This window comes from Paramormyrops kingsleyae, chromosome 15 (genome assembly GCF_048594095.1).
Source record: "Paramormyrops kingsleyae isolate MSU_618 chromosome 15, PKINGS_0.4, whole genome shotgun sequence".
In the NCBI taxonomy this organism is placed as follows: domain Eukaryota; kingdom Metazoa; phylum Chordata; class Actinopteri; order Osteoglossiformes; family Mormyridae; genus Paramormyrops; species Paramormyrops kingsleyae.
In genome coordinates, this window is record NC_132811.1 from 11,151,697 (window position 1) to 11,173,868 (window position 22,172).

At 41.6% G+C, this 22,172-nt stretch overlaps 1 protein-coding gene across 1 annotated transcript; it reads left to right on the top strand.

Moving 5' to 3' along the window:
- Positions 1 to 4,102: 4,102 nt before the first annotated feature.
- Positions 4,103 to 20,270, top strand: tnfrsf11a (tumor necrosis factor receptor superfamily, member 11a, NFKB activator). The gene is made up of 10 exons (XM_023799013.2): positions 4,103 to 4,465; positions 10,559 to 10,634; positions 11,593 to 11,718; positions 12,302 to 12,448; positions 12,835 to 12,922; positions 13,788 to 13,864; positions 14,169 to 14,276; positions 14,381 to 14,430; positions 14,900 to 15,542; positions 19,378 to 20,270. Exons 1-10 carry the CDS (start codon positions 4,391 to 4,393, stop codon positions 19,698 to 19,700), a joined length of 1,713 nt encoding a protein of 570 aa, XP_023654781.1. The 5' UTR covers positions 4,103 to 4,390; the 3' UTR covers positions 19,701 to 20,270.
- The last annotated feature ends 1,902 nt before the right edge of the window (positions 20,271 to 22,172 follow it).

The following is a 22,172-nucleotide window of genomic DNA, read 5'->3' on the forward strand; positions in this document are numbered from 1 at the left end:
AACAATGGCCTCTTGAATAACAGGTAGGGATACTTACCACTGTACTAATGAGGAAACAGCAAGTAGTTTGGCTGTTTGTTATGAATTGCTTAATTAAGATGCTATAAGAATAGCTTTAAATTAGTTAATTGGGTTAATTAATAATGAAGGATGAATTAATATCATTAATGTAACCACTTGCTGGTCTCATTGTGAACTTCACAGCCAGCCAGAACACTGGATTTCCACCATTAAATGTTGGCTCTTACATCCATCCATCCATCTTCCAGCTGCTTATTCTGGACATGGTTTTGGGGAACACAGAGAGGACAGGCAAGACTCAAGCCCACCACTGGGGGTGTGAAGCAACAGCTCTACCCACTGGGTCACCATGCCACCCTTGTGACCTTCCATTTCTGCTATATTTATACAGCTGTACATTTCTGCTGAGGCGGCTTCTGGTTAAATATCGCTCCAGAGGGCACCACCACAGAGCCCCCCCTGGGACACTGCGTCACGCGATCCAAGGTGGGGGCATGCTCGGCAGCATCACTGCATGAAAAATATAAGGATGCAATTCTGCAATTTCCGCAAACAAGGACAATTTAATTGATTACGACAAGGGTAGAATACAAAGAGTTTTACTATTAACTCTCTGAATGCAGCCCAGAGTCATCAAATGCTATTCATGTCAGCTATGGACAAGACAAACATGCCATACACTAGAAAAATGCATATAAATACTAAATATGCATATTTTTTAATTATAAAAAAGACCTATTTTTGGAATGGTTTCAAGTCCTTGTCAGCTCTGACAAGGTTCACGCAGCAGGCATGCTGCACAGACGACTCCCTCGAACATATCTCAATTCCCAACCAAGCATCACATTTCAGAATTCTTCAGACTTTGAGCAATGTAAGTGTGCTCACTTTAGTTACTTTAGAAAAGCTCTGGAAAACAAAAGTATTGCGAAATCATCTAGCTGATTTCTTTTTTTTTTCTATACAGAACCAAACCAGCTCCAGCTGAACTACCAGAAAATAATTCACTGACTCCCAGCTCCATCCTCTCGGTTTGTTTTGTTCAGCTTCCAGTGCAACATGACCACTGTACCAAGGGCAAAACAACAGTAATAGTTCTATTCCAGGCTGGTGAGTAAAAACTGACATTTGGACACTGACTCAGTTTCTGCAGGTAATCTGTGAGTTCAAAGAGATGCAATTTTTTTTTGTCTTTTCATTTTTCGGTGCTGGTGAGGAGGGTGTGAATGTTTGGGAGGGTCTAGCAAGTTCGGTGGACAGGAAAAGAAAAATAAAAAGGTTAAGTGAATGTTATTGACTCCAAATCTTTTTCAGTGCAGCTGGATTTTGTGATTTAGACTGGTTTATTTTCCATCAGTGCGCAGTGAAATGCTCAGTCTTTGCATTAAAATCTCTGATTAGAGTAGGACATACAGTAGCATTACACATAGCCACTGTCCCTGTAAACCACAGGGGCATCGAGACAAATCGATTTCTTTATCTCAAAAGCATACATTTGCTCTCAGGGAGACGCAGAGGTGGGGCGGGTGAACATCTCATTCCAGAAAGATTGCCGGTAGCCAGCATGTTCCTGCACCGGGGGAGTGGTGAGCGTGTGGCCATGATTTGCATATCAGCTTATGTGGGATCCTGCTGTGCGGTGGGAAAAGGGTTGAAAAAAAATCCAGAGGATCAAGGCTCAGCACACACTTCAGAGGTGACGGTTATTCAAAATGTGACATTTTTACCCCGAAGCCCCTCCATTAGGCGGTGAGGAGAGTGCTGATGGTGTGTGGGCGTGTGTTTCTGTGTGTGAGGGGTGGTGAGAATGGGGAGGGGGGTGGTGAGAATGGGGGGGTGGGCGGGGTGGTGAGCCGTGCTGGGACAGAGTCACCCTAAGTTTTCCATGCAATGATGTGAGTTCTGAAACAAATTTCCCTCATTTCGTATTTTTTCCCCTGAATATATAACTGTATTAATAAATTTGGGTAATAACCCTTCCCTTCTTTTCAAGAAAATTCTTTAATCAACTGTTGAGAGTACTTTGTGTTTCCTTAAGAACTGTAAATCTGGTGCTCATTATCTGGTGGTTTAGATCGGAACTCCGCACAGAGGAACATGATAATAAGGAAAGGGGCTATTGCAAAGAGGAACATGATAATAAGGAAAGGGGCTATTGCAAAGAGGAACATGATATTAAGGAAAGGGGCTATTGCAAAGAGGAACATGATCATAAGGAAAGGGGCTATTGCAAAGAGGAACATAATAATAAGGAAAGGGGCTATTGCAAAGAGGAACATGATAATAAGGAAAGGGGCTATTGCAAACTGGCCCCAGCTAATATCCAGGAAAGATGCCTGCATGGCAGTTTGACATTACATCCTTTAATAGAAATTGAATAGAAATTTTTTATCCATTTATTTTAATACTTCTTTTCAAGTATATCTGACTACATATCCATAATTAAGAAGTTAATAATAATACTTTATTGATCCCTGTGGGGAAATTCTCTTTTCACCTACCCCATCTTGCTCTCCATGACATCTGTAAATCAGACCAAGCTTGGCAGTGAAGGGCAGCCAGCCCTAGCACCCCCCACAGAGCGAGTGGGGGGGGGGTCACAGACATGACTATTCTGCCAAGTTATAACCAGCAACCTTCCGATCACAAGAAAGGAGACTTATCCCACTGATAAGTATTGGTCAATACAAATTGCCGGTATTTCTGAAACCTTGTACTTCAAAACAGTTGGAAGATGAATGGATAGATGAATGGATGGATGGATGAATGTTACTAATACAGTTTGAATATAAATAACATCACATTATGCAAATCTAACATGATAGCACTTATGTCATCATGAAGTCACTTGGTTCCATCCCCTTATGACGGCTTATCTCAAGCTGTATCTCTATCTGCAGAAGACAGAGATATGCTGTGTGTCTCATCACCTTGATCAACTTGATCAACACATCAACTCTTGCATCATTCAAAACCTTACATTCTTCCATTTATACTTAATACTTATGGTCTTGCTCCCTATCTTTACAACATCTGATAGATGTACTGTTTTCCTTCAGCACTATCAGTCCATTTCCTGGAGTAAGACACGATTACAGGTGCATTCACATATTGAAGTACATAGTACTAATGGACAAAGCTGCCAATGGAACAGGCTTATGTTATCTCCATGATCTCATCAGAACCTCAGTACTGGTACGTCTCATTGCCCCACTATGGAGCACTTGAAATCAAAGCCTTGTCTGTTTTTTTAATCCTTGGGCACAATGTCATGCAAAGAGCTTCCTCTTATAGGAAAAATCAGAATTATTTGGCTAGTAACTTTTGTTCCAGTTTATTTGATGAACTATCGTTTTCGGTGAGATTTTTCATTTCTACAGCTGCACCATGTTTATGCAGACATCATGGGGTCATGGTGTTAATATTGCATGGAGAATTGTAAATTTGCCTAAAGCGAGTGTCACTATGCTTTCTGACAACGTGTCTGTAGTGATGACATGCTAGTCTTTTCCTATTAAATGCACTGATCCGTCATTTTTTTTTTTTTTTTTTTGTGGATTAAATCTTGTGCCAAATAAACAAATGCACCACTTAAGTGCAAGGTGTTTCTCGGGAAAACCACATCATGAGGGTCTGGTTAACTGGCAATGCCACCCAGAGTGGCTTATCTGTGAATGTTTCGGGAGTGGCAGCGACGACTGGACACGTAGATACCGCAATACCCATTTATAAAGGTCTTACGAAAATCTTATATATTATGTAGGATCCTCCATATAATTTATTATCATACTTTTAACACACGCAAACAAACTGAAATTAATAATTTAATTAAAAATAATTTGTCAAAATATTTCCTGGAAAACAAAGGTTTTTCAAGTCCCATGCTCTGTCCACTATTAGGCGTTGCAGTATATGAACTTAACCACTAAAAATCTACACGATGGGAAAAACACAAAAGCAGGGAAAACCCTGAAGGATGCTGACATCAAGATCTGTATCAACGGTACTCTAGAAGCGTAACACCATCGGTGGGTTTTTAGATGTGCTGTGAAATAAAATAAATATTGTGCAGCTAAGCGACGCTGGCGTCTGTGTGGGAGGAGTTTGCGACGCTGCCCGGTTCCTCCGCCGGAACGCCGCGTTTTTCTGCGTGTGGGGAGCCGAGGCGCTCCTCACTCGCTGAGCGTGGGTGAGCGCACTTCGGGGGCATGCAGCCTGGGGAGCGCACTCAGCCTCGGAAGTCCAGCGAGAAGCGCCGCACCCGGGACCACACACACGTTTCCCTCAAAGGACGCGATAGCAGTCTCGTCTGCTACCCAGTTTCGCTTTGCTAAAGCTTCAGTTGACTTTTTTTCCCAGTTTAGAAGACATGAGAGTGGATTTTACAACCGTTTGGATATTCCGGGGTTGGATCCCGCATTTGGTTATTATTTTGTATGCACAGGTAGGTGGTTTTTCAGATATGAGTCGTGTTTCATTCTACCTTTTCCTTAGATGCATATCTCATTCACATTATATGTTTAGAAAATATGTTTTATTGACTTTTATTCTGTGTGTCGTAGTATCGTTAAATGCGTTTTATGTATGTTTATAGAATTACTGATTATCATCTTTCTATGCAAAAAAAAGAGAGGGGGGAAAAGTGTTTACGTCTTGTGTGTCTCCACTAACTGGAAATCGTTGAGCTTGGTCGCTATCCAGGAGCCTTTCTAACCGCAAAGCCTCCATCTGATGTTGCTTCACGTCTTTTAAGTCTAAATTGCCTTGTGGGAAACGTCAAGCCATTTACTGCACACTCTGTTTGTTGGTCCTGATCTGATATTTTACGTGTGGTCAGGAGTTTAACAGTTTATTGAAGACATCGGATGACTCCTGTTGTTTCCATTTCTTAATGAAATGGACGCCAGTTTATTTTTCTGTTTTTTAACTTGTGGTGGGCGCCTGATTAGCGACGACCTCCACTGGCTTGAGTTTTGTAAGTCCGTGTTTATCTTGGCTATTTTAACCGCATTGTTTGAATAACTACAATGCTTTTTCTTTTCCTTCACTAAACACACCTCTAACTAAATATTTTATGTTTAAAATTGTTTAGGGTTTAAATTCAACTTAAAGCCACACAGCCTAAGCACTGTGGAAAGTTTGTATAAATGCAGGCCTGTTTATTTATTTAGGCTAGATGTCCCGTTTCTATAACATCTATAATGTAGTTGAGGTACAATACGGATACCGGAGGTAGGCTATATACACATATATTACCTGTGAATGTAATTTGTATTTCACTGGTGCGGCTCCCAGCTCCTCCTTGCACGCAGTGCAGTCTTATCTGAGAAGCGCACGCCGCGTTCAATTACGCTGCAATTTTATGTCTGTTGATGGGCACTATAGGTGTCCCTATGGACATGGGCTCTGTCTTAGGTCTAGTTACATTGGGATTATATGCCTACCCATGAAATTCGGCAAACGGGGGAACAATATTAATTTAGGTGTTTAGTTTCCAAAATGGCACAAAATAAAGTCTGGAGACTTTCGGCGACTTAGATCGTCGAAAAACAATTTGTTGTCCGTATTTTGTGTTTAATTTAATGTTTTCCTATAAGTAATGTTTTACTATAAATTTCATTGCTAATCCTTTTATAACTTACAGATTTAAGCATCATTTTACTGTACTAGTTAAAAATTAATTAATGACATCTGTTTACAGCACAGCAAAAATATCTGGATCTAACATATCTAATTAGTAACGTGAACCACTTGCCTCCAATATTACATCACTGGTATGATTTGTACAGTAGATTAAGGTGATTTACCTTGCGACCCCAAACACAATATGAGGTTGGAACATGGATTGATGGTAGGGTGCATGAATGAATGAAGGTGGTTTGCCCCACAGGTCATTTTGTAATACGGCTACATCAAAAACACTTACAGTGTAACAGGATAATGACTGTTACACAGGCCTACAGATACACTATAAAATGAGTGTAGCAGATCAGTGAATTTGGTAGATAACATGTAACGAATGCAAGTTACCAGTCATCAATTATTCTAGCAGATGTTTACCCTGTTACAATAATTCCCTTTTAAAACAAATAAATACTTATTCTCTGAACTGGAATAAATCCTTCTGTGCTTTATAATTGATTTCTTTGTCAACCAAGGTATAATGGGCAATATGATAGGAAGGGTCAAAAGTTTTTTTAAAAATCGCCGAAGTGCAAAATATATATTATCTTCTTTCAAGTTGATGTGTTTGGCAAGGTTGTACAGATTGTGGCAGTTATGCAAATATTCTTGTGGTCTTGTTTCCCAGGAACACTCTAACCCTTCCCGGGCGTAAAAGCCATGACTTTTTTTTAACACCCCGCTATTCAAAGTGTAGATAAGTTACTTTACAGCTTCTATCGAGGTTTCGAAAAACGCTACTGGTCCTTCACTCGTAGATGGTTTTTGTGATACGCGCGATCTCATGTCGGTCATGCCTGAGCATCTGGACTTAAAACTGCCAAGAGGCAGAAAGAAGAAGTGCAGAAACAAGTAATTTTTTGTTCTCTTTTGGCATTTTAATACATTATTATTATTAAGGCCATTGTAAAAAAAAACAGCATGGTTGAATACTCGTGGCTTCACTTGAAAACAATATCGGAATTACGGTAATTTATTTATTATTTTTGTTTTATAAATTGTTCTCTTGTGGTGGTAGAAAAATTTAAATTAAAAAAATGTGCATTACATTTTCCGTTATGATATTATGATCAAAACAATCATTTTATGATAGTGTTCACTACGTAAAAATAAAAAAAAAATTCAATGCATGAAGAAATGAGATTAGACTTTACGGGATAGTCTGGTTGTAATATATCCTTTGTTGCGCCCGGCAAATTTCTGTAACCTGTAATTATTTAGGGCGTCACAAACCACGCTTTTGTATATTTAGTGAAAGAAAACATAGAACGTCACATAATTGCGTCCCAGCGCTCTGATGCAGCAAAAACAATGAGACATTCTGCATTCCTGTTGGTTTCCTTTATTTGGCGAGACCCTGGGAACTGGAGGGTTTAGCTGCATAAGGAATTGCATCCATTCAATTTGAGTGACGCTATCAAGCGGAGCAAATGGCAGCACTGCTGCATGGATGGTGACGACGGTGAACAAGTTTTGGAATGTTATGGTTTATGGCTTTGTTGCTTATGGTGCTGCACCCATGACCAGAAGGTCACCAGTTCAAATCCCATGGTTGGCACTGTGGTTTACCTGCTGGGTCCTTGATTGAAGCCCTTAACCCCAAATGCTCTGGAGATGGTTGACCCTGCTTTCTCAACTGTAGATTGCTTTGGATAAAAATGTCAGCCGAATGAATGAATGCACAAAGCTGAAAGCAGCCTTTTTTGGAGTTGTGCGTGTGGTATATGTACATTATACTATACTGCAGGCTGAATTAGCTGTGCAATAATTCCAGATGCTGCATTTAGTTTATGATAAATCTGATATCTTAAATGTTCAAGGTATAATATGTACCTATAAGTAAACAACTCATAAAAAATCACACCTTCCTGGAAGGTCGCAAGCCAGACCAATGGGGGTGGGGTGACTGAAGCCAAATTAGCTTGGGGGGGGGGGGGTGACACATCCCTGTCCCCAGCCACCAGTTCTTGCACCCCTGTGCCGTATTCGGTGTGCAGCTTAATGGGACACAGCTCACTGTCGTCTATACATCTGCCAGAAAATGGATTTATTTAAAACTGTGGCTTTCATGCAGGGCTTGGCGTCTCTGTAAGTCCCGTGAATATGTTACAGGCCTAGACTGCGTCTGACCCTATGGACTTAGTTGGATGGAGAACAGTATGATGTTATTTTGAAAACCTAGAGTTGGTGGAAAGCTTGTTTGCATTAAAGAAGGAAATTTTTTTTTTTTGGGGGGGGGGGATTTTTCCTTGACACCACATCCGAAAAAAATTAGATGCCTGGTTTCCGTGACATATTGCAGGACAGCAGGCTTTGGCCCGTCGTGGATGTGCTTCACCAACTGCTTATTTATTTATTTTTTAGACCACATTAAAACACACTGTAGGACCGACCCCCCCCCCCCCCCCCTTTGTCTACAGCAACACTATGCAGAAATGTATCAGTCCCAGCTGTCTGTGTACTACTTACATTCTATTTTTTTTAAGCAAGCATTAATGAGTCCAGTCTGCCCCCCCGACATGCTTCCTGCAAGCATTTCAGTCCTCCGAGGACTTTGCTGAGATCTTTGTTCCTCATCCTCTGTTTAAATTATTCCCCAATGACAGACAGGGCATTTAGAAAGTAATTTACAGTAAATTAATCGATTAGGTGCATGAGAACACATATTCAGCTACTTTTGCCTATTTGAAGCTTATATAAATCTGTACATTAATATCTCTTTAAGTAGGTGCTTCTTTAAGAGAGCTTTTTCTCAGTTTAATGGGAACATTGTCTGTCAGCATCTTTTAAACTACTTTCCCATATTGTTTGACACGCATGGTCACTGGAAATCACCCAGTAGAGATGTCATTTCAGTCCTCTTCAAATTTTTGCCGTTTCTGCTTTTTAAGATTTCACAATGCCATCCAGGATTATTCTCACAGTGTTAAAACAGGCTGTCGCCTTGCATTCCCATAGATGTGATGTCCTTCAAAATGGATATACCGTGTTACTGAAATGCGCATCTGTAGCATTTCTGGATCCGCCCTGTGTGATCAAGTGGCTCTTTTGTTAGTTCCTGTCTCCGCGTCACTCGATGATGTTGCCTTTGATCCTTTGACGCTTGCTTTGATGGGTGTAACCACGGAGACCTCAGCTGCTGAGCAGGAAAGAAGGAAGGAAAAGAAACTGTAGTGTAAATTTTTATGTCCCTCCGATAGTCGCACGCTCGTTGACAAATACGTGAGATGTTATGCAAACCTCTCTTCAGGAAAAATAGTGGGACTTGATACCTTGGATGACTGGTACATTAAATCACCCAACTTCTTCGCCCAACCTCCATTTTAGCTTAGTCCACCTGAGCGTTTGGTACAAGTACATGGTTTATGTAAAGGACAGTAAAGGAAATCTGGCAGCATATTTCATATGGGCATGGGAGATATTATAGTATATTTAGTAGTATATTGTGGATGATGATGCATCTAGTCTTCGCTACACGCTGCAATGGGCTGTTTCCTGGCCTCATGTCCCTGAGAAGAGACTCACTACGACCCTGTACTGAATCAGTGGTTGTGGAAGATGGAGAGATGGATAGTTTTTGCTGTTTTTTTCCCCCTGCAAGCAAAACTGTTTCCCACAGTCAGTAATCATACAGAACACAAGCACACGCCTAAATATAAGTACTGACTATAGTTTTTGTGGACAGTGTTCTGTCTATTTATAAAATATGCTATTGCTACAGCAGAGTTCCCTAAATTTCTCATGGTCGTCTTTACAGTCCTGTGTGCCTTCTGTCCTGTAATAAGGCCAGTTACAGTAACAGAAAGACATCTACATTTACACAGCAGTATCAATTTTATGTCCAAAGGATAGAATGTCAGTAACATAAAGTATAGTAGTATGTTGTATAGTAGCAGAATCTTTCTCCGCTTAAGTGGTCCTGTTCCGGGGGGCTTTGCGCTATTTTTACAGCTGCAGCTTCACATTCATTAGCTGTCCTCCAGCTCTGCCCTCCTGGCCCAAACACATCCCACAACAAGCACGCATGTCAGCAGCAGATCCATAGATAGACTGTGTTTCAGTTAATGAAGGCAGACGTAGATGACACACAACACACACAACCTAGAGACAGCGTAGGGAGCGTACAGCAGTTTACATCGGCAATGCTCTCAGGCCTGATGTAATTTGCATGTTTTGTTTGCTCTTGTTTCCTGCTCATTGAAGTTGGCTTGGTTTTCATTTTAGAAAAAAAAGTACCATTTTACATTGCTTAAATGTGCTTTGAGGCGACTGTTTTTGAAAAGATACTACAGACTACAAAAAGATACTACTCACTTAATGCCCTACCTGTTAAACGACCGCACAGACCAACTCACTAATCAATCGTTATTGTACGCTGTATGAGAACTTTGGCTGTGGAAACGACAGAGCGGCGTCTCAGCGTCAAGCATCTCATCTCGCGTCACCCTTTCTCAGTCTGTCTCACTCCCACAGTCAGTCAGTATTCACTACACTATAGCATTCGCAATCTCCAATTACCTGTATTTACAGTATGCAAACCTAAGTAATGTATATTAGAGCTTATTTCCTCTATTCTTATTCCAGTACACAGCACATTAGTGCATAAACATTTATAAATGCTCTAAAAATGTTACAAATGGTGCGAAGGTGAAAAAATTACATCTAAAGATTATTAACACAAACTCACTACCAGTACAATGTGCTTGAAATATCAGTTAGGGGCGACTCCTCACTTATCGACCAATTTGCTTAAGCTGGTCGTAGGAACGAAACTTTGTTGTTAAGTGAGCAGTGTCTATGAATAAAAGTAGAGTTTGGTGTGACACTGACTTAATTTACTTGCTTTTTTCTGCAGGCTGCATTATCAAGGCCGCCTTGCACCCAGTTTCAGTACCTTAAAGACAAGAGGTGCTGTGACAAATGTAAACCAGGTAAGCGGCTGCAGATTTACTTCGAGTTTGATGGTAAAACCGAGATGGGTACTTTCAGACTTTCACTGGGTGGTCGTCGGGGGTTTGGAGTTGAATCTCAAAGGCTGTGAGGTTTAAACCCGGAAAACCCGCTGAAGAAACTTGCTGTCCAAATACTTACATCAGTTAATAAAGGATTAATAATGATGTAGATCAGTGTTTCTTAACCCGGTCCTCATGGACCTCCAGATAGTCCATGTTTTTACTGGCACCTGGGTGGAAGCAAAAATGTGGACTGTCTGTGGTTCCCCACGGACCGGGTTGAGAAACGCTGATATGGATCAAATAGAAGCCATTAAGAGTTGTGCTAAGATGACAGGCATTTCCTGAAAGCATCATTGTTTTAGTCTCTGGTATTGCCTGATATTAGTCTGGTTAGTCTTATCCTGTGTAATTCTCGCCCTCGACAAATTTGGAGAGGGGAAGTACAAAAATGTAAGGTCTTGTGGCAGATATTTCTGTGCTTGAAAGTGATCCAGCACAAGTTTTTCCATGAATGAAAATGCCGAATATCTGAACGTAACACTGTATCAAGTAAATGAGGAACCGTGTCGGAAGGGGGAAGGGTTTTATCCACACCCATGCGCGCTGTGCTCCGAGGAATCTAAGATCAAGACGTCAAGTGGAACGGTCAAACCAGTTCCCTTGGTTTATTTATTTATTTATTTATTTTTGAGTACTATTTCGTTGAAAGAAAATAACACATGAAATACGGTGCTGTAGATGTGGCCAGTTTCACGGTAATGAATTTAAAAGCTTTTATCTTTGGTATTGATTTCTTGAGTAACGGTCCGCCAATCCCCTGCACCATTAATGATGCATTAACACGGCCGTCCCGTGCGCCTTCCCCTTCTCGCCCATGGTGTGAAGCACCCTTTATTTGGTGATACAGCTCCGAATGTCCTCTGTTCCAATACAGGAACATACGCCTTTGCACCGTGCACCAGCACAGAAAAGACAATATGTAGACCTTGTGGAAGTAAAGAATACCAACCTGACTGGAACAATGAGACGAAATGTCACCCACAGAAATTTTGCGATAAGGGTAAGTAGCCTGTACCTACAATTTGCAAATGCACGTGTCATCGATATCCTCAAGGCATTTCTGATAACCTGATACTGACAGATGCTATTATGCTTCTATTCTGTGATTTCATTTCTTATTGGGCAATGCTCCCACCCCCCATTGCCAAATTGGGTTTGAACAGCACATTTGCATTATATTTATTTAGCAGGTGCTTTTATCCAAAGCAGTGTACATTTTTGAGAGAGCAGGAGGGACAGCCAATCCCAGAAGCAGTTGGGGGTTAAGGGTCTTGCTGAGGAGCTCAAAAATCTAACCACTTTGCGGACCCTAGGATTTGAAACTGGTGACCATTAATCCCATCAGTCACTGTCCTAACCTACTGAGCGGCACATCGGCCCCAACCTAGCAATACAGTTTAAAAATAAAGCTAAAATGATTTTTCCAGTGATTATATGAACAATAGACCTATTTACTGAATTTCTCAACCTACTTCCAAGCCCTTCGGTTTTTCTGCGGTGCAGCATTTTTTTTTCTCTCTTTCTCTCATTGTCTCTTAATGTCTGCTACAAGGTCCTCACTGACTGCTCTGTCTCCGCTTCAGAGAAAGGATTCATCCCTGACCCTGCGGAGAACCACACTGCGGCAGTGCCGTGCCAGTGCAAGCCGGGTTCGCACTGTGCCATCGTCAACTGCGAGTACTGCGAGAAGATCAACAATTGCACAGCTGGCTATGGACTCACCATGGGCAGTGAGTAACTCACATCCAGGCCGGAATCCACAATGCCATCGCATTTCTTTTGCCGCAGAATTCCGGAATCACATTCCCCAACTAACGGCATTAACGGTTTTCCGCTCGGGTACTGCTTAGGTTACTCAGCCTGAAATTTCACAGCTTATCCGTTACCCATTATCCCAGGCCATGTGGTTAAGCAAACAGTCTAGTTTACTACCTTTCTCATGAGTTCCTGCGTAGATGACTCATGGTTACAGAAAATAAGTAGTATTTGCGGTTGAATAAGTGCTCCCTTAATAACGTGCTAAAGCATGCCTATTCCTATGAAACTGAAGTTTTCGTTGGAGAAATCTCAAGGATGTTGAATACTTAATGTGTGTGTGTTTTTTTTTTTTTACAAGAGCAAACTGGTAGGGGTTTGTGTGTGCCATGTCAGCACGGATTCTTCTCCAGCGGTGCTTCCACTGAGCCCTGTAAGCCTTGGACCAAGTAAGTACACATTTTAACCTTATTCTTTACCAGACGATTGTTGGGCACTTTTTCTCATTAAGGAGTAGCCTGTGAATAGATTGGAACTGGAATCCTCTATACAAATATGGAACTAATGTTGCTGATGAGTTTGCTTTATATGTTTCCTGTTCAGTATTTTTATATTTGTGTTAATATTGCATTTGTTGACTACCAACACATATGGGTGAACAGTCAAAAAATGTAGAATCCAAAAAGGCCTTTTTCTCTGTTTCAATGCTGGCATGGTTACTGTGGTTTGCTTTGTAGGGCAGTGCAATGAAATTTAAATTGTCATTATATGTTGTGTACACTTCTGTATATTGTGCGAGTTGTTGAAATTATTGAATTATTTTACACTCTTTTTATGTTATGCAAAACTAAAACTTTTTGAAATACAGGAATTTACCATCTTTAATCTGTCAGTTCAATACATGGTTGCAGAACACTGTAATTAGCTTTAAAAAATTTTTTTTTTGTAACGTAACTTTTTGAAGACCATCTGTTTTTTTAAATTCATCTGGACCTCACCATGGAGCTAAGCTAATTGGAAAGATGTTTTGACCACCCCTGAGAAGCCAGGCCATTCATAAAGTTATTTTATTTATTTATTTATTAAATGATCACGTTTTTTGCCATGCTATTTGCGGGTCGCACGAATGCGGCCGCACAGACTCCCCACACTGCGGTAACGTGACTAATTCTCGCACCACTTCCCTCGGAAAGAGCGTTCTCGAACAGCAAGTTGTATTTGCGGTGCATGCTTGCCCGGAACTTGGGGAACAGGAAAAAAAAAAAGGTTCAGAAATAATAATTGTGCATGTCTTTTTTTTTCCCTTCTTTTCAGCTGCAAAGTGCTTGGAAAGACTGAGAAACAGGCCGGCAGTGATAAAACAGACTCCGTATGCGGACATGTCATCTCTGGTATGTGAGCTGCAGGAAAACCTGCTCTCCCAAAGATCCAACTGGACCGGGAACTTCCACGGTCTGTTGTGGAGCTTGGGTTTCTGGTATCTAGGTAGATGTTTGATACACAGGTTCCTTCATTTCCCCCTGTGATAAAGAATAGATCCTGGAATCAATAAGAGTATTTCTTATCTTTTTGCAGGAAAATTGATCTGTCTTCTAACCACTTATCCTGGTCACACCTACTTCAACCTCTCATTATTTTTTATCCTGTTCTTGAATTCCTTCAAATAATCTCTTGAATCCCTCTCTTTTTGGGCAGGAATTTCCCCTTTGTGGGTCATAGTGGCTGTCTTATTGTCACTAGTTCTGATATGCCTGGTCATCCTGTCTATGTTTTGCTACAAAGAGAAGTTGAAGCCCCTATCAGGTAAATTGATGATGCATAAATGGTGATGCATGTCGTCATATGTTTATGCTTCGAAAACAAGAATCGTGTTATTTCTAATGGGGTCAAAATGTCCTTCCTCGCAGAGAACTTAAGGACGTGCGTGCAGACCATGAAAAGTACCAGGATACAGCAAGTAAGAGAAGCATGTCTTCTTTCCCGTGGTCTGTTTGTAAATTGTGAATCGCTTGGAGATACATTGAGGAGCCTCTGTGCATGAATCTGTCCCCAGCTTCATGTGGAAGGAAGCCATTCGTCTACCTGCTGATCTGCCATTTCGTTTGTTTTTCATTGTGTATTTGCATGTTGGCGCACATGCATTTGTAAGATAGGGTTCTGCAATGGACCGTCATTCTGTTTGGGGTGCGTCTTCCCTTGTGTTCCGTGTTTCACATGGTCTTGATGAGCAGCGATTGAGAATGCCTTCTTGCATATTTGAGTATAAATAGTCACAGTCACAGAGAACTCAACCGGTTGGTTGAAACCTGCCGGATTCGAGAATGACACTTTGTGACCCCTGTATTTTACAGAATAAAGTAGCATCTATGTGAGGTGTTTGTGGAGAATATTGCTTCCTCCTTTCATTGTGCCTGTGTTTTGTAAAGGAAGCACATTACATGAGATCCCATGGGCCACAAAATCACGTGCTTCTGTACGAAGAGGAGTCCCATGGCCCACCGAACGCCTGCCCCAGTGTCAGACTGACATGTGAGGAGCTGCCAGCCTCCACGGACCACCAGGGGGCACCAGTGGGGGCACACAGTGAGCTTTCCGAGGGAGAACCTTTATCCTCCGGCTCCTGCAGCTGCATGCTGTCTGCGAGAGGCCCCCTAGAGGTGGGCGAGAACGAGGACTGCAGCCAGGCAGTGGCCCCCGGGGTGTGCTCTTGCGGGGCAGACCCCACGCAGGAACCACCGTCCTACCAGGACTTCTGCCCGGGCCAGTTGGGTCACAGTGCGTCATGTGACCTCTCCCTGGATTGCGGCAGTCAGACGACTAGGCACGCCCAGACGGTGTGTGAGGGGGCCCTCAGCTCCGGGCCCCCAGGGGACGAGAGCGACAGGCTGAATGAACCGTGCTGTTGCAGTATAGACTCCACTGTGGCCCCTTTGCAGTCTGTGGACCAAAACACAGACCAGGCCCTCTCTCTTCACGACGGCAACAAGGAGAACGTCCCGGCAGTGAAGACCTCACTAGAGCTTGGCCTGGAAGTGTCTGGTCTCAGCTCAGATACACCCACCACCTCTGGTAAGTGACTGTCACCACATTAATAAGACTGCCTATTTCTGAACTGGCAGCAGCACAGTGATTAGCGCTGTCGCCTCGCAGCTCTGAGACCAGGGTTCGAGTCTCTGCCAGGGTTCCATGTGTGCTTGCATGTTCTCCCCTTGTTGTCTTGGGGTTTCCTCAGGGTGCACCGGTTTCCCCCCACAGTCCAGAGACGTGCTGATGTTAATCGGAGTTACCAAGCTGCCTGTTGGTGTGAATGGTGTGTGTGTGCCCTGCAATGGGTTGGTGCCCCACCCTCGGTTGTTCCCTGCCTTGTGCCCAGAACCTCCGCGATAGGCTCTAGACCCCCCTGCTACCCTGAATAGGAGAAGCGAGTTCAGAAAATAGATGGATGGATTGTACAACTGCAGCAGGACAGACAGCATACCGTTAACTTTAAATCAGATTAAAGGGTCGATTTTCATGATGAGAATCACTACAGAACAGGAGCAGATTTTTCACATAAATCTGAACCTGCTGTTACATAAATGTAACTTTTTTATCGTTATATGTTTTCTAGCTAGTTAAATATTAAAAATGAAAGTAGTGATGTCTTGATTATGGTAGGATTGGACTGATGGTTGTAATAATTTTCAGTCGGTCTGTATTTATTTTGAGGTGTGTAGCTGTAAGATTGGGGGGGAGTGGATATCCTGGGGGGGGCAGTCATGCGACAAGCCCATTTACAAACTTTGCTGTGACCTTATGAACGTTCTTATAGAACTATTTGCATTTTTCGTTCCCATCTTGGCCCTCAGAATACACCAGCCCCCACCTCAGTCCTTTCCAGTACAGTCTGTCTCCACTCCAGTACCCGAGTGAAGTCCCTGATTCTTCCACCTAACACCATGTTAAATGGCTGTCTTAACACCCTGAATAGCTTTCAGACTTGCATTTATTAGGACCTCGACCTGCTATTTTTGACTGGACAAACTATCACTGAGCCGGCATGTTCTCAGAAATTGCCTGAACCTGAACACCATTTTTTAAACTATATGTTTAGTTGGATAGGCAGACTGTTGTGTGTTTAGTCTGTAGGACGGGCAGCAATCAACAGGAAAATGCTGATCATCTGTAGTCTGATGGAACAAGAATCGGCTCAGAAATTGACCTTTGTCACACATAAGACGCCTTCCCTCTCTCGGCTAGGGAAGTTTATTTTTGAAAGCAGGCAGATTATGAGGATTTAGTTTCTTCTTCTTTCCTTATTTTTTCGTTATTAAGAAAAGTTCATGTCTGAGTCGGCTCTGCTGCCCTAGACAGACCGTCGCTTAATGAAAGCCACATGCGTGGATGGTTATCATTTTTAGATTTTGAATTATTGTTATTTGGAATTTTAAAGTGATAGTCTTATTTACTTTTTGGGGGATGCTGTATGACAGACTTTATGCAAGGATGTAGTTCTTTTACCAGTGTTTCCAAATCACTTTCCTTTTTTGGGGATGATATTCCATCAGTACTAGTTAAACTGCCACGCTGACGTCCCAGTCTGTAATTTCCCAACAAGCTGGGTCCCGAGGGCAACCCGGTAAAACCACAAAAGATAGAGAAATAACTATAGCATGTAAATACTCAAAAACTTGAGGTGACGTCCAAGGCTCAAATGTCTAACTCTCATTCCTAAGCCCTTTGAAGTCCCCACACACTTATTTTGATGGCATGTCCTCAAAGCTCAAAAGCAAATGGCTCCTTCCACACAAATGTTACATGCCAATATAGTGCATTTAACACATTTTTTATGTTAGACTTTGCTAATGAAAATTTGCGTTTTCAGCTATTCACAAACCAGCCCCCCCCCCCAATGAAACAGAGCTGTGCTAAGACCCCCCCCCCCCCCCACTACTAAAGTATGACCATGTAAGTACCAAAGGATGCTGAGGTGGTGTGTAGCTCCGTGGGTTAGGTGTCGGTCAGAGTCCAGAAGGGTGTTGGCTCAAATCCCATGGCTGACAGACAAAATAATTGTATAACTGTTAGACCCTTGAGTACAGCCCTTAACCCCAACTGCTCCAAGGGTGCTGGCTGACTCTGCTCTCTGACTCCAAGCTTTCCTCGAGTTCTGTCTCTTTGGACAAATGCATCTGCTAAATATTAAAACCCTGGAGGGCTCAGTAGGTTGGACGGTAATGCTGCTGTTCTGTCCGGTCGTGATACTTTTCTCCCAACCCCATGCAGCAGCACAGCGGAACCCCAGAGGATCTCAAACCTGAGGCTTAGAACCCGTACTTCATTGACTGTAGGAGAAATTTTGTGATGTGCATTTGGTTATGTGTGTTAGTAATGCACTGCAGATGATATATGTCGTTATATGGATACTTGGTGCCACTTTACAATAAGGATACCCATATAAAGAGTTCATGAATGGTTTATAATCTGGTTATTATTTAGGTTGTAACACTTTGTAAATTATTAATAGACAATTTTAAACAAGTTTAACACAGTTTTCTTTTTATTAATGAGTTACTACCATTTACAAGTGGCAGAAGGGACCTTATTGTAAAGTGGCAACAATTTTATATTATGTTATTGTTTAGCTTACATTTTTATTTTAACATCTGAGGTTTTATTTATTATTTTTTTATTTGCTTATGTATAGAGCTTAATGCCTTTTTTTCAGCAAAGCAGTAATTAGTAGCTTGTTATTTCAAGGAAGTGTTCCCTAATTTTTAGTACAGGCAGACTGTGAAGGTTGGCAGCAGCTCTTTCCTGTGAGATTTTAAATGCTAATAAATTAGTGTAAATTACTGTCTCTTTAGAAAAGTCTCTTCCTTAGTTAATTGTGTTTATCAATATTAATGTTTCTGTTGTTAAAAATCTCGTTACACAGGGCTTGGAATCCTTCTGCACATATTTATGCACATTTTTAATGGTTTATATATATATATATATATATATATATAATGCTGTGAGAGATACTTTAGTTGTATGAAGTCTTGTCTCGTGAAGTCTTGTACTTGTGTTTGACTGTATCATATATTATATTTGTTGCATTATTTATAAATATTATTTTACCAAGTTCTTGTCCTGCATCTATAACTAAAACTGATTCCTTTGGATTCTACGTTTAATGAAGTGTTCGGAGTTCTGGTTTGATTTATAATGAATAAATAAATACAATAAAAACACATATTCCTCCCGAGTCTGATGTAAGAATCGATGTAGCAGCACGTTGACGGTAGCTGGTGTTTGCGACGCTCGGAAATGTGACGTACCGCGGGTCAGACAGATGAGTGATTGGCACGTGTGTCCTTACTCATCGACGTGGATCATGCGCTTTCACAGTTAAGTTTTTGGGATGGCAGAGTGTCTGTGTGGGGTGGGGGGGTTGCAAAGTGAGTAGACTGGAGGAAATGGCTAAAGCAGAAGTGATATAAATAACATGCAGTGTGAGCTGGTAGCTGTCGTGTAATGGTTAAGGTGCATGTCTCTCTCCAGCATTCTTATGCTTCACAAAAATCCGCATTTTGAATTCCTGACAAATTGAAGGTGATGCGCTGTGCAGGACTGCAGTGTTCAGGACTGCGGTGTTCAGGACTGCGGTGTTCAGGACTGTATCATACCTTTGAACTTCACTGTCAAGGTCATCTTTGGGCTTCTGTCATACAAAGCACGAACTCTAAAGTCCATATACAGAGGAAAGAGGCCTGGAATTTTTTTTTTTCATCAAAAATGCAAAACATTTGTTTTGTAACAACCTGTTTGTTAAATTCATAAATTTGTACTAGATGGTAACATAGGTTCATATTACCAGTCAAAAGAGTCATCAGACTCGGGCAAGAAGTTTTATTGAACTTGGGTCTTATTGTTTTGGCAGGTCAGGTGTCCGGTAACAACAACACGACGTTCATCTCCAACGGCCAGGTGATGAACTTCAGCGGCGACGTGATCGTGGTGTACGTCAACCAGGGCTCCCAAGCAGAGGAGAACACCAGAGAAGAGGCGTGTGGCAGCCCTGTCCAGGAGGAGTCGACTGAGGAGATCTCCCCGGTAATCGACAAGGCCAGAGGCAGGGAGGCCCCGCGGGGGGAGGCGTCCCGCACCTCCCGTGAGCCGGCTGGCCGACGAACGGGGGGAACCCCGGGGAACCTGCCTGTGCAGGAAGAACGCAATGAGTGGTCTCAGCAGAAGATGCTGTAGCGTGGGGTGATGAACCGGGAACTGCATTCTGGATTCACTCTGGATTTTGTATTTCAAATAGTTCTCAAAGCATCCAGAGTACATTGTTAAATATTAATGTAAATGCTATGCATTTGTTTTTTAAAAACGAAAATCACATTTTTATTGTTAAACTTATTGCAATGCTGGAAAAGCTAATGATGAGGAGCATTGCCCGCCGAAATTGTGCATGGTACCATCTCCTGAACGTCAATGTTGCCTTGCTTTGGATTGGAGAGACCTATCCAATGACCAGTTTACAGTGCCATTTGTACCAACAGCCATTGAAAGTCTTCTTTAAAAAGGCAGATTCGGGTTTGAGATTTAATTAGGAGTAGTTAATCAGTCTTTTATTGGAGCAATGGTTGATTTGGGGCTGTTTTAAAAACATTTCATTTACATAAGTGCGTTTCATTGTCTAGCATATTAAGGCAAAACAATTACCAGAATTAAGCTGTTTGAAAAACAGTATAAATTTATCTAATGAACTCACACTGAACTGAGATGGTTTGTAAATAAATTGTTTAATTAAAATTTAATATTAATGTTTTACTTGAGTGCTTCACTATTTGATCACTGTGGATTTTACTTCTGTTAGGATTGTGTGAATGTGCATAATTACGTGATTTAGTACTGCTGAGTCTCTTATAAACTGCAATATAAACTGCACACAAAGCTGTAAATGTATTTAAACCTCAGATGGCTACCAGCTGTTGGGGGTGTACAGTGAATATATGCTTAGCTATTTAGTTTCACCACACTTAGGAATGGGGCTTCACGCTTTGGATCATGGAGATTTTTTCCCCCACTTCCAAGCAAACGGATATTTCGCAGATGTTGCGACTAAAGCGGCGTATAAAACGATTTGTTTTGTCAAAACAAGAAACTGTGTCTGTTTTTGCAAGTAGTTGTTTGGCTCAGTTTACACTAGTTTTTAAACAACACATGGATGAAATGTTGTTGCCACTCTGCCCTCTGGTGGTTAGGAAAAACATACCACTTTACAGCTGTGAACGGTGTAAATAAAGTCGATCAGAAAGATATTTACGGGGCTTTCCTTTGAAACCTACAATATCAGTGCTATATATATTTTTATTACGCACTTGTCAATGGTCATAAAGGCCGATTTGACTAATTTACAGAAGTAGCTAGATCACAACTTATTTTTAGTTCGGTGCGTGTGGCTGTTGCCGTTTACAAATGGCCGTCTACGGGTAAACCGGTTTTTGTACTTCTCACTAAAAAACAGAAAGAAGCATCAGTCCATCCATGGTGGAACCGTGTGTAACTCTCATCAGGCTGGGGATCTTCCAACCACTGGCCGGATCCTTATTCGAAAACACCTGCATGAAAGGATTGATAGACGTGATACGCCCTCTACTTCTGTATTTATGAAAAAGCTCACCCTTGTCTAGTTTAAAAGGTTAAAATCTCAAACAACTATAACGCCGACAAAGGCAATCAAATTATCTATCAATTTATCTGTCCAAAGTCAATAACGTGTGTCTCTAGACTAGAGGTGTGCCGAGTCTGTCTTAAATCAGGGCTTGACTGGGAATTAAAATCGGCCCAGAAGATGGGTTAATCCACGGTGAATTTTGCCGGCCAACAAACCCATCAGCCCATTGGGAAAATGCCCAATATACCAGATGGCTACTCCAGTCTTATACCCATCGAGAACCTGTATATTTTGTATTCTGGTTATTATACATGCTAAGGCTTTGCCGGCCAAATTTGTGTAGGAAAATACAAACAGAGAATGGCCACATTACGTAAGTTAAGTATAAATGTAACGATGAAATTTTTCATAAATTCAACTATTGATAATGCTGTGAGAGATACGCATGGTGCTAACAGGTTAGTGGCACTGTGAAACAGCTATGTGTGAAAGTGGGCTAACGGGGAAAAAAGCACATAAAAATGTTTAAATAGCCTACATAATAAGTCATATGCCTATAAGTGTACTTTTCTATAGTGAACTATAGCATTTCATTAGTAATTTTTAAAAAGTCTAATTTATTTTCTTGTTTGTTAATCATACAAGTAAAGTTATATTGTCGGTATAGAGGGCTTATGATCACATTATATTCAATGCAATTTTATTTGCATAGCGCATTTTCATACAGATGGGGACTCGAGTTTGTGACTGGGACTCGAATCCCACTCCAGTCGCTCTTAAATTGGCCTCTGACTCAACTTGCAGCTCGTGATTTTTTTTTTTTACTTGGACTTGACTCCGACTCGCGAACAATAAGAGACTTCAGGCACTGTTGACATTTCTACACAAGCGAAGAATTGAGCGTACAACTCTCACCAAATGTAAAGGCATCGAACACATCAGGATATCCGGCTGTGCACAGAGCATAGGAGAAGCGCGACGTCAGGCAATATCAACAAACAACACGCTCTTTCTGCTTTGCCATGCACTAATACAAACTGCGGAACCGATCTGAC